The sequence below is a fragment of the Asterias rubens genome, unplaced genomic scaffold (assembly GCF_902459465.1).
Source record: "Asterias rubens unplaced genomic scaffold, eAstRub1.3, whole genome shotgun sequence".
Classification (NCBI taxonomy): domain Eukaryota; kingdom Metazoa; phylum Echinodermata; class Asteroidea; order Forcipulatida; family Asteriidae; genus Asterias; species Asterias rubens.
The window spans coordinates 68,790-81,726 of NW_022985709.1; the positions used below are offsets into that span (position 1 = coordinate 68,790).

Genomic DNA, 12,937 nt, shown 5'->3' on the forward strand with positions numbered 1-12,937 from the left:
TACGTTCGGAAGTGTCTGTTTTGTCAAAGAGAATGGAGGTAGAAATGTTTTGTAGGCCTACGTTTTACGCAATGTCAGTTGGTAATCTTTTGACATTCAAAGAAAACAGGAAGTTAGGCATACTTTTCCTTCCTTAAAAGTGTGATTATCACTTCCGAAGGGAACTGTTTATTTGGACTCGAGAAGATTGCAATTAGGATGTTCGAATATTTGTTCATTCATATTCCACAATATGAAGTTGCCTCAACTTCAACCACCACTTATAAAGAAATTATGAGTTATAAATATAACAGCTGAATTTTTTTTCTGAGATGTGCCCCCTTGCTTCATATCCAAAGTTGATACAAATCACACAGCACGATCACCATTTTAAAGTTTTCTTTTGTTGGGCTGTGTACCACCAGTTGTATGTGTCTGTGGGAATACAGTCTGAGGATCTTTTGTACACACAGCAGGGCCAAATTTCATAGAGCTGCTTAAACAGAAAACGTAAGACTAACAATTGTCTGCTAAGCAGAAATAAGCAGGATACCAGTTACAAATGGCATGTGACATGGAAGTTTGGTTGGTAACTAAATTCTGGTGAGCATAATTTTTGAGTGCTTTAGTTACTTTTTTTTGCTTAGCAGCTCTATGAAATTGGGGCCTGCATGGTAACACAGTCTATACTGGCAAAACCAAAATAGAATTCTTAATTCTTAATGCATTATAAGCAACACGTTTTATTTACAAGTCTAAATTTACAAGTCTAAATTAACAACAAAATATGTACATTCAACAACAACAATCAGCACCAAGTCAATGTGCAAATGTATATTTACATAATTATAAAAACAACACATGTAAGTACATTATTTAAAAACTTGATTATCTTTGGCTTTGTATCACCATGGAGGTAATTCTATCTCCATGGTATCACCAGCCACATACGAACCCTTGCCCCCCTCTTGCCTCTAAACTCAAAAATATATGAGATCGAAAATAATGTACAAATGAATACCTGTAGGGGCAAATTAAATAGAACCCTCCCCCACCAAATTATTGCCTTTGCACCCCCCCCCCCCCCCCAATAACAAAATGTCTGCTTATGCCAAAGATGACCATGAAATTTTTGGAAACTTTGGACAGCCTTGTAGACACCATTAGCATTGCGGTGTTTTGTCTTCTGTATGTTGCATAGGGAACAGCATACACACCACCATGGTCAGCTCTGTTGATAAACAGTTAAGGGCAGAACCCAATGGAACAGTCCATTTATTACCCATTATGTTTATCAAATTTGTGGCTTCATCAACAAGTATCTCTAACAGTTGGGTTTAGTTTTATCAAATGTTTATCAAATTTGATCAAATTTTCTTAATTTGTGCATTCATGCCTACAGTTTCTTCTCCTTGTTAAGTCAGAGTTTGTTGTCTTTTGTAATTTTTAATAATAATGAATTATCAGTTTTATCAAATGTTTATCAAATTTAATCTAATTTTTATCTTTTTTTGTGCATTCATGCCTGGAGCTTTTCTTCTCTTCTTTTAAGTCTGTGTTTTTTGTCATTGTTTACAAAGATGTATGTAAACACGTCAATTTAAGTCTTTTTAACTTCTGTCGTGTATTTTGTGATATTTTTAATAAAATAAACCTTAATGAATTGAAAAAAAAAAAAATTAAATCAAAGTGATATATTAATTTTGGTTTTTACTTTCCCGTGAAAGTATACAGTGCTAACACACATCGGTGTGTGGGTAAAAACCAAAATAAATAATCTTTATACCCGATGCAAATTTAACATCTATTATATCGTTGCGGTACCCCCTGCCAAAACATAGGATTCGAACTGCCTCTAGCTACCGGGCAATCTCGGTAGTCTAGTTGGTAAGACACTGCTCTAGAGTTGCAAGGGTCCTGGGTTCGAATCCCACCCGTGTAACATGCCTGTGATATTTTTTCACAGGACTCGGGGAAAGTACTGAGTATACAGTACTAACACACATCGGTGTATGGGTAAAAACCAAAATTAATATTCTTTATCCTCGATGCAAATTTAACATCCATTACATAGTGATATACTTAAGTACCAACTAATATTGTTAGAACAAAACAAAAGTTCTAAACCCTGCTTAATTACTCTGTGATTAACAGGCCAACGAAAGCCCATTGGGTTACAATTCTATACAAACATTGACAAAAAACCACACTCTTGCAACTTTCACTACAACTACTTAAAGGCAGTGGACAGTGGACACTGTTGGTAATTGTCAAAGACTAGCCTTCACAGTTGGTGTATCTCAAGATATGCATAAAATAACAAACATGTGAAAATTTGAGCTCAATCGGTCATCAAACTTGCGAGATAATAATGAAAGGAAAAAACACCATTGTCACACAAAGTTGTGTGCGTTAAGATGGTTGATTTCGAGACCTCAAGTTCTAAATCTGAGGTCTCGAAATCAAATTCGTGGAAATTACTTCTTTCTCGAAAACTATGCCACTTCAGAGGGAGCTGTTTCTCACAATGTATTATACCATCAGCTGTCCACATTACTCGTCACCAAGAAAGGTTTTATGATAACAATTATGTTGAGTAATTACCAATAGTGTCCACTGCCTTTATTAAGGGTTTTGTTTTCTCAACTTATAAACAAAGTCTGACTTAAATGAGGAATCGTTCATCAACGAGTGTCTTCTTGGCCAGGTTGGCTCGCCCCACTCCCGCTCTTATCTTCATCATCAGCTGAAAAGAAACAGATTTTTAAATGAGTATATTGCAAGATTACTGACCAAGTTCTGGTACGATTGAGGTGGCAGCAAACTTACCAAGAAAATTATGTGCATGTTCAAAACTACATAAAAAATTGAAATTTACCCGGTAAATCTGCTGCCACCTGGCGTTGGAAAGTCTTGCATTGAGTGAAAATGTCCCACTGTTGTGCCACTAAATTCTCATTTGGAAACATATGGTGCATCCAAATGGGAATAATGTCTGCAACCCACAAGGTATTCCCAGCGGGACATGGGCATATTCTTATTTGGAAGTTCCAAGAGATTTTACTTTAAAGATGCTCCCTCACAATGACAAGCGAATGTTATACTAGCATCATAGCACAATGAGAAACTTTCAGAAGCTAGGTGTCACTAAGTCTGTCCCGAGCCAATATGGCTCATCAAGTTGATTTTTATATCCGGTTTCCTTGGCATTGAATGACTGAGAATATTTCTATTCCCCCTGGACAGGATACTAGTAGTCCATCGCAGAATACTCCCAAGCCCTTGTCGGCACCCATTTATACTCCAGGGTGGAGAGAAGCAATTATGATTGGGGTGCTTGCTCAAGAACACAAGAGTAGCGACTGACCAGGACAGGGTTCGAACTGCGGTCTGAAAATCACAGAACTTGATTCTATCGCCCAACACCACTTGGCCACAACACCCCACAAATAAAAATGGACTTAGACCACATAAAAAAACAAATTGTTGATGGTCCTTTTTTTTGCGGATGGGGAGAGGGAGGGAGTTTTTTTTAAATTATTTTTTTAAAGTTTTGTTTAAATCAAGAATACAGAAATCATCACAATCACTATAATACAGAGGGTTTGTGTGATTTTGATGTTTTCAATAGTTTTGTCAAACAAATTTAACTCCTAGATGACATTTTCTGTAAACCTTTTCAAACAACTAAGCACAGTGTAGCACAAGTAAATATTTGAAGAATTATTGTTCTTGCTTTGCCAACATGTTTTTTTTATCATAAAAACAAACCTTTTCAGCTGATATTTTTTTCAAAATGTACAGGTTTGAAAAGATGTTTAAAGAGGTTATTTAAACATCTTTTCAAACCTGTACGTTTTGAAAAAAATATCAGCTGAAAAGGTTTGTTTTTATGAAAAAAAAACAAAAAAAACAATGGGGTCGGGGAGTTTTGAATGGTCGGGCAGAGCTGATCAACAATTTCATTTTTTTATGTGGTCTTACCTGGTAAGTTTGCTGCCACCTAGAGTCCCCTGAAATTCTCTCACTGCGAACCAATTTTTTTATTTGGGTTTCAAGTCATGGCTATGTATTACATGTACCCTCTCCCTCCCAGACTACTTACTATACTCCCGAGATACGTGATAATAGCTGCCAACACGTAGTTGGTGAACATCAAATCCACCAGGCAAAACAAGAGGAGTTCAAATATCTGAAGTGTAGACTCGTGGCCGTAGAACAGCGAGTTGTCAAATGAATGGCCGCCGTCTTTAGGAAAAAAGAAAGAAAAGAGGTGTGGGTTGATGGTTGAAGTGAACATCAAAGATTGATAAATGGGTTGATTCACAGGCTGTCAAGTGAGGCGCTGTGAGAAGGAGAGTCGGAGTGGAGGGGATCGGCACCGTTTTAAGGAGGCACATGGCTGAGGTGGTTTGGTCATGTGAAGAGAAATGTCATTTAGTGCATACAAATTATGAAAATAAATATTCCTTAAAGGATTTGGGTACTTTTTGTAACACAAAACACAATCACTGAGACGTAAATTATTTTCATGAATTTTTTTTACTCATTTCTCAAAAACTACAGCACCTCAGCTGGCAATATTTTAAGGAAATCTTTCTACTATCATTATCTTCAAACTGTGTAAGTTTAGTGTAAATCTGTAGACATTGTGTTTTTTGTCCCCCAAAAAGTACATAAATGAGAGGGTTACCATTGTAGAAGAATCCTTTGTCAATCGGATCGTAAAACTCAATGTCGAAAATCTGTTCAAGGAGAAGTTTATCTTTCACCACGTAGTCGATATCCCGAATACCCTGAATGGACATCAACATTAAAAAAAAAAAATTATTGTATGGTTAGGCTTACTCTTTTAAAACAGTGGACACTATTGGTAATTGTCAAAGACCGGTCTTCACAGTTGGTGTATCTCAACGTATGCATAAAATAACAAACCTGTGGAAATTTGAGCTCAATCGGTCGTCGCAGTTGCGAGATATAAAATGAAAGAAAAAAACACCCTGGTCACACAAAGTTGTGTGCTTTCAGATGCTTGATTTTGAGACCTCAAATTCTAAACTTGAGGTCTCGAAATCAAATTCGTGGAAAATTACTTCTTTCTCGAAAACTACGTCACTTCAGAAGGAGCCGTTTCTCACAATGTGTTATACTATCAACCTCTCCCCATTACTCGTTACCAAATGAGGTTTTATGACGATAATTATTTTGAGTAATTACCAATAGTGTCCATTGCCTTTGAGTGCCTACAGCGACTACAACCTGTTCAACCCACCGCCAACCATTATTCATTTCACACTTGGTGCAACTTTCCTGAGAAAAATGAATACTTTGCATGCTTACTATTAAAGGCAGTGGACACTATTGGTAATTGCTCAAAATAATTGCTACCATAAAACCTTTCTTGGTGTCGAGTAATGGGGAGAGGTTGATGGTATAAAACATTGTGAGAAACGGCTCCCTCTGAAGTGCCATAGTTTTTGAGAAAGAAGAAATTTTCCACTAATTTGATTTCGAGACCTCAGATTTAGAACTTGAGGTCTCGAAATCAACCATCTAAACGTACACAACTTCCTGTGACAAGGTTTTTTTTCTTTCATTATCTCGCAAGTTCGATGAACAATTGAGCTCAAATTTGCACAGGTTTTTTATTTAATGCATATGTTGAGATACACCAACTGTGAAGTCTAGTCTTTGACAACTACCAATAATGTCCACTGCCTTTAACCCAGGTGTGGTGGGTGTTCGTCCGACAGTATAACTTGAATTAAGATAATTGGGGATAAATTACTGGTAACCTTGCAGACCACACAGGTCAATTATGGTACACAAAAATAATATTAATGCCCATTGACAGTGGTACACACACAAAATATTGATAAGTAAGGGTGATGTTCAAAGGTTGAAGGGTTGAAGGTTAAAGGTTAATTTATTTTCCAAAAGCTTTAGAATAGACCCTTCCCCATGAAATATGTTAATTGCACATAGTGCGCACCAACATTTTGGTTGGCAAAATGAGGGAACATTGCGCTGTTTTGTACACGGCTAATGGCTGCGTGATGCAGACTCGATTGCGCGTCTGCTTAGTGCACAACTCTATGGCGTTTGCCAACCAATAAGGTCTGTACGCATGCGTGAATGTTATTAGCATATTTCATGGGAAGGGTCCATTGTTCACTGCAGAGGACCTACTGTTGGGAAAGAAACAGGGTCTTGTGAAAATCTAGTATCTGTACAATCTTGAAAATGCAAAAAGGAAATGACAATAATGTCTAGTGGTTACACAAATGAATCTCCATAATGGGTTAAATTATAGTTCGAGTGCCCAAGGTGTGGACTTAGAGGCCCGGTCCCACTTCAGCGATAATGAGAACGATAGTTATAACGACGCAAAGAGAATGCAGTCCATTGGTTGAATATGTGTGTGCGTATTCTCCCAACAAATCTGGAACAATTCTACCAGTAGAATGCGTTCTATCTGCGTCGTGATCGTTTTCGTTATCGCTGCGGTGACTCGGGGTTTAAGAGTTTGAGACTTACATGATCAAGAAAAGCTGCCAGGAATCTGTTCATCGTCTGATACGCTTGGATCATCTTGTCTGCCTGTGCGTTTCTTCCACTGTCAGGTCGACCTGTACACAGAAATATTTTGTTATAATAGTAATAATGAGAATGGGCATTTATAATGCGCCGGTATCCATCTTAAGATGCTCATGGCGCAGTGACATATAAGAAGAAGGGAAAATGATGCAGTCCTTATAAGGTGAGTCTTAAGGGAAGTTTTGAACAAAGCTAGTGATGGAGAAAGTTTTTTTTAAATAAAAAATAAACCAGTCCACAAACTATATTAAAATTCTCCTATAACTACATTGCAAACTTTCAAACTACTTAGCCAATCTTAGGGACACCAGGGGTTGATTTCACAAAGAGTTAGGACTAGTCTTATCTCGAGTTAGGAAGAGTAACTCGTCCTAATTAAGAGTTGGGACTCGTCCTAAGTCCTAAGATTAGTCTTAAGTTAGGAAGAGTTTTGTGAAATCGACGGCAGGTGGTTTACAGGCAACCTGTTCCAGGCAATCTCCAAGAAGGAAGGCCATTCACATTTTAATGTTGATATAGACCTTATGCATATGACGTCATTTCAGTAGGGCGCCCTCACCTAGAGGTCAAAAGGAGTTTGTTCATTGGCCAATACTAAGTGCCGCGCAGACGAATCTGTGCGTCTCAATTGTTTTGTCACCGTTTTTCCTCTAAGATGGCGGCTGGATGACGTCAATTCATAAGGTCTATTATATTATTGAGGATCGTAAGACATTGTTCGAAATAGTTTGGATTAGAAAGTGGTCCTGTATTATATACTGTGGTTGGTTGCCTGTAAAAGTTGCCTCGTGTGACAAGACCCTTATGCTCAAAAACCTGCTTTGGGAACCAGTTGTCGATTTCACCAAACTCTTCCTAACTTAGGATTAATCTTAGTACTTAGGACGAGTCCCAACCCTGCACTGTAGCATGCAGACCTCCTAACTCCAGATAGGATTAATCCTAGCGTTTCGTGAAATCGGCTGCAGGCATAGACTGTATTGAGTATGACGTCACGCGGCTCAAATATCTGATCTACAAGATGGCGTCTGTGTGTGTGCGTTTGTGTGTGCGTGCATGTGCCGTAGAAATCAAATCAAGAATGTTGCGTGCTGCGTGCGTGCTGCGTACTTCAATGATGTACGCGTTTGGACGCGCATACGGTTTGCCCTACGATGGCGGCTTTTCATAGCAAAAAGGGTTATTCAATACAGTGTTGTAGTGGTCTCTAGTCGATAAATGGTTCCAGCGCAACCGTGGCAATATTTGCAAATTAAAGAAATCTGAAGAAGTCTTACCTCTACTGCCATCAATCCTGGCGGCTGCACTGTCCTGAAAACAAAACAAAACAAAGTTGTGTTGTCGAAAGGAAAATTATTGATAAAAATGTATAACTTCCACCAAAGCTTTCTGATTTTCAGCCATTCTCCCTCCCCTATGCAAACAATATGCCAAGACCAATTATCATGATCAAATGCAAATCTTCAGAGAGCCAACTAGGACTAAACCCTAGACACACTTCCTTCAAGAAAATATATATATATATACTTACCAGGGGCTGTATGATGGTGTTATATTGTTCTCTAAACTTCTGCGGCAGCAACATTTCAAATGTCTGTTGTTCGGAGTTCGGCAGGAGCCCTCTTTGTCCACACAAGTTATCCTGAAGAGCAGACCATGGGCAATGCAAGGGGGACAAAAAATATGATTTTTAAAAACAACGGGAAAGTTCTGGAGGCATTTGAAAACTTAATATCAAAGCGTTTTCTACTTTAATTCACCATGACAAGCAACATACATATGCAGTGACACACTCACTCAAACGACTTGTTTGAAAGCCGAGTCAACCATCGGACCAGGATATTCAACACTCCATTGGCTTCCTCGATCCTTTTCACAATAGTGTCACTGGTTCCCCTCTGCGCTTTACACATGTTAGCATGGAACAGGCTGTCGGGACCGTGGAAGAAACCATGGACATGAGGCTGATTCCAAATCAACAACCACGGTAGTCAACCAATGGCTGAGTAGCCTGGGGTTTAGAGTCAAAAGAGTCAACCTTTAGTTATCCATGGTGCACACTCAAACTTGCTCCATGTTTCACGGAAAAGGGCGCAAAACCATTCCTACCTCTTCTCTTTTGAGTTGGTCACGCATCTCCTTCATGTCGGTGTCAGCGAAACCATGGACAGAGCGACCATGGATGTAGTATCCATAGTTACTGTCACTTAGGACAAATACACTGACCTAGAAACACAAGAAAGAATATGTGTGACACATCATAATAATAAACAATATGCTTTAACATTCAGTATTTTCATGTTAGGTATGTGGGACTACGTTTGAATTATGAGACCTACAACATTTGCATAGTGCTTAATGGTTTATAAGGTGCTGTGTCTCAATATGCTGCCAATCAACACCAGGGCAAACCCCTTCTCTTTTCTATTTAAAGGCACCTGGAAATAGGATTTTTTTTTCTTTTAAACATAAGAGTATATGTTTATTAACAATAAAACAATTTTTGTAGTAATTGTTTGTCACGATTTATATGTTAAACAAATTAATTAAGTGCTTGGGGGGTTTGACTCCGCCTACCCCTTTTGTGACGTAGGAAAAGGAAGACTTTGCCTCGATCAAACATAGACCCCCTCGATTCGTAGATAAACACACGTGCAAAAGTACATGTAATTCTAAGACGTGAGTTTGTACGCTGCGAAAAAGTTTTTTTTTCTGGCATTTTTTTGGCAATGCCGACCAGGTGTATTGCTGCTGGATGCAGCAAAACAACTAAAGATGGGGTCAGTCTTCATCTGTTTCCTGCAGATCCCACGTATAGGCGGTTGTGGGCTGCGAAAGTCAGATTAACTAGAGCAAAGTGGCCCAGTCCGACGTCTCTTTCAGCGCTATGCAGCGAACACTTCGAGCCGTCGTGCTTCGAATCCTGGATACACCACTCATTTGACATGACGAGAAGAGCCATTCATAAACACGACGCCGTCCCAACAATTTTTCCAGCTAGTGGGAAGTCAAAGAAGGTATCTGAAAGATGTGACGAACCAAGAGGAGCATTTGCTGGTAATTCGGGTAAGTTTGAACTTTGAGGGTATGTTTTTAGCTTTTGCCAAGTGACACAATTTTTTTTTGGTACCGCATGCGATTCACCGTGCGTGCAGGTCCTATGTGACCGTCCGCACATTATACAGCAGCCATAGTGCGTGCGTGCAGTCTGCTCCGTGGCCGTATTTCTATAATAATACGTAGGCAGACCCATATCTTACAACCCATTTGGTCACTAAAAAGTCGCATAGTTAAATAAAAATAGCAGCAATAGCTTTTGTAAAAACCACTAGGCGTTCAACATGTTCAAGTTTCAATGTACGTATGTGTGTAAAATCGTGACTAAATTTGTTTTGATGTGCCATGTTCCCAGACGCAATGTACGGGGGCCTGACTACAAATTTTCTCTTCAAATATCGCGCCTTGAATTACGTCACGAACAGCGCCCTCTCGGGTCGGGGCCTACTCGTAAATTTGTAAATACAATCAAAACTAATATTTTTAAACCTTAGTTCACTTTTTATTCACATTCCTCTGATAAAAACACATATTTTAGTGACAAAAGCTTTATTTAAAAAAAATACCACTTCCAGGTGACTTTAAGCACTGGATCTTTTCCTTGGATTACCAACAGCTTTATGTCCCATTCGAAGGATGAAATGTCACACATGGGTGATACGATTGGATGCTACAATGAAATGAAACCATTTCAAATTAAACCAGGGACATTTTTATCTAGAGCAGCATAAAGCATAACAAGTCGCTAAGTACGACAAAATGCTGCTCACCAGAATGTTACCAGCTAAAATACCATTTTACAAAAAAAAAAATGTATAAACCGATATCCTGCTGTGTGGGAGGCAAGATGACGAGTGATCATTCATTAACTCACATTAGCCATGGAGCAAAGATCCACAAAATTCCTCATGCTGTCTTCAACAAAACGCTCGTAGATAAAAGAGAAGAACACCCACTGAAAAAAACCCAAATAATCATCCACAAAATTACTTGAAATTGAAAAAAAGAAAAAAAAAAAAAAAGGAAACATTTTTTAGTAAAAAGGAGTGAACAGAAAAGTGCTTATCTTTAATGGAAACATAAATCATAAAATTTGTTTACGTAACCACAGAGAGACTTGAGTTGCCCGAGTAGGGAGAAACTGTGGATAAGGCACCTCCAGGCCATTCAACCCCTTGGTCTGAACATGCAGAAAGGAAATGACTAATATCTTTTGGTCTTTATCTTATCCCTTGTCCACAGTTTTGAGTCTGTCTCATTCACAAATTTATAACTGTTTTCTCCCTCTTCTCCTTCTGTTAAAGGGTGTATGTACTTTTTGTAGGACAAAAACACAATACCCACAGATTTACACTAAACTTACACACTTTGAAGATAATGATAGTAAAAAGCTTCCTTGAAAGTATTATGTGCTGAGGTGCTATAGTTTTTGGGTAATGAGTAAAACAATGTCATAACAATAATTTTCGTCTCATGAGACCAAAATTATTTTAAGCATTTAAAAACCTATTTTCGTTACATTGTTTTACTCATTTCTCAAAAATTACAGCACCTCAGTAAGTAATATTTGAAGGGAAGCTTTCCACTATCATTATCTTCAAACCCTGTAAATTTAATTAAATCTATGGACATTTTGAAAAAGTACCCAAATCCTTTAACCCAAACACTTGTTTGAACTATGTGGCACTCGGTAGGTGCTTGACATTTAGAATATTTCCTCTTCAATTTAAAGGACATTCAATAGCAGCAACCTTATTACATTGTTACAAAATCTTATGGTGCTCGCTCTTTCCAAGTAGTTGCAGCTGAACTGTGGAATGGCTTACCCGAGTCTGTCAAGGATGCTTCCACAGTTGACACATTCAAAAAACGCCTTAAAACTCATCTTTTCAACGCTTTTCAGTAACTTTCTTTGAGGGTTCATTCTTCCTTTATTTTGTTTTCCTTAAAGCGCATAGGGACTTTGTTTTAGTGATATGCGCTATATAAATACGGTTTATTATTATTATTATTATTTACCATCATTGGAAAGATCAAATCTCTCTCGTTCCAAGGACACTAAACTTTGGTATGGAGGGAGAACATGGACAAAACTGCAGGTTTTATTTGAAGGGAAGCTTTCCACTATCATTATCTTCAAACCCTGTAAATTTAATGAAATCTATGGACATTTTGAAAAAGTACCCAAATCCTTTAACCCAAACACTTGTTTGAACTATGTGGCACTCGGTAGTAATAGGGACTTTGTTTTAGTGATATGCGCTATATAAATACGGTTTATTATTATTATTATTATTTACCATCATTGGAAAGATCAAATCTCTCTCGTTCCAAGGACAGTAAACTTTGGTATGGAGGGAGAACATGGACAAAACTGCAGGTTTTTTATGAATGTCCTTTTTTTTGTGTTATCTTGGGCGCAAGCAGAGTATAGTGCACAATCGACTTAAAGGATTTGGGTCCTTTTTGTAACACAAAACACAATGTCCACAGATTGTTATTAAACTTACACCTTTTAAAGGTAATGATAGTGGAAAGCGTAACTTTAAATTATTAGTTGCTGAGCTGCTGTAGTTTTTGAGAAATGAGTTTAAAACAATGTCATGAAAATACGTTTTAAAATAATTTTCGTCTCATTATCGAAAATTAATTTTGTGACATTGTCTTACTCATTTTCACAAAAACTACAGCACCACAGCGCAAATAATATTTTCAGGGAAGCTTTCTACTATCATTATCTTCAAACTATGTAAGTTTAGTGTAAATCTGTGAACATTGTGATTTTTGTCATACAAGAAGTAGTTCCCAAACCCCTAAAGCCATTGGACACTTTCAGTAAACAGTATTGTCCAAAGGCCCACACTTCGTGTATAACAACTTATATATAAAATAACAAACCTGTGAAAATCTACGCTCAATCGGTCATCGGAGTTGGGAGAAAATAACGGGAAACCCACCCTTGTTTCCGCACGTTTCGCTGTGTCGTGACATGTGTTTACTATAATCCGTAATTCCCGTTGTCGAGAATTGATAATTGTTTTAATGTTTTCTCAAAAAGTAAAGCATTTCATGGAATAATATTTCAAGATAAGTCTTTTACCATTACCTTCTGTAAACCCTGTAAGTTATTTGTAAATCTGTGAACTTTTATATTTTGTTTCTGTTCCGAAAGTGTAAAATGGCTTTAAGTCACCATTGGGACTGATATGGTTAACTATATTTTGCATTTTTACCGCAGATCCTTTTGTAACACCTTATTCTAGTTTGCAACACCTAACTATAATTTCTTAACAATCAATTAAAA

The 12,937-nt window shown here is 37.8% G+C and overlaps 1 protein-coding gene across 1 annotated transcript in view; it reads right to left on the reverse strand.

The window, feature by feature from the left end:
• Nucleotides 1–2,554: 2,554 nt before the first annotated feature.
• The window catches only part of LOC117305965 (meckelin-like), a 33,536-nt gene continuing 23,153 nt past the window's right edge, over nucleotides 2,555–12,937 (reverse strand). The window contains exons 22-29 of the mRNA XM_033790811.1: nucleotides 10,508–10,588; nucleotides 8,686–8,802; nucleotides 8,108–8,218; nucleotides 7,854–7,887; nucleotides 6,517–6,608; nucleotides 4,673–4,775; nucleotides 4,085–4,227; nucleotides 2,555–2,725 (exon numbers count right to left, since the gene is read on the reverse strand). Coding sequence (XP_033646702.1) covers nucleotides 2,645–2,725; nucleotides 4,085–4,227; nucleotides 4,673–4,775; nucleotides 6,517–6,608; nucleotides 7,854–7,887; nucleotides 8,108–8,218; nucleotides 8,686–8,802; nucleotides 10,508–10,588 — 762 coding nt within the window. The 3' untranslated portion in view covers nucleotides 2,555–2,644. The remainder of the gene's footprint in view (nucleotides 2,726–4,084; nucleotides 4,228–4,672; nucleotides 4,776–6,516; nucleotides 6,609–7,853; nucleotides 7,888–8,107; nucleotides 8,219–8,685; nucleotides 8,803–10,507; nucleotides 10,589–12,937) is intronic.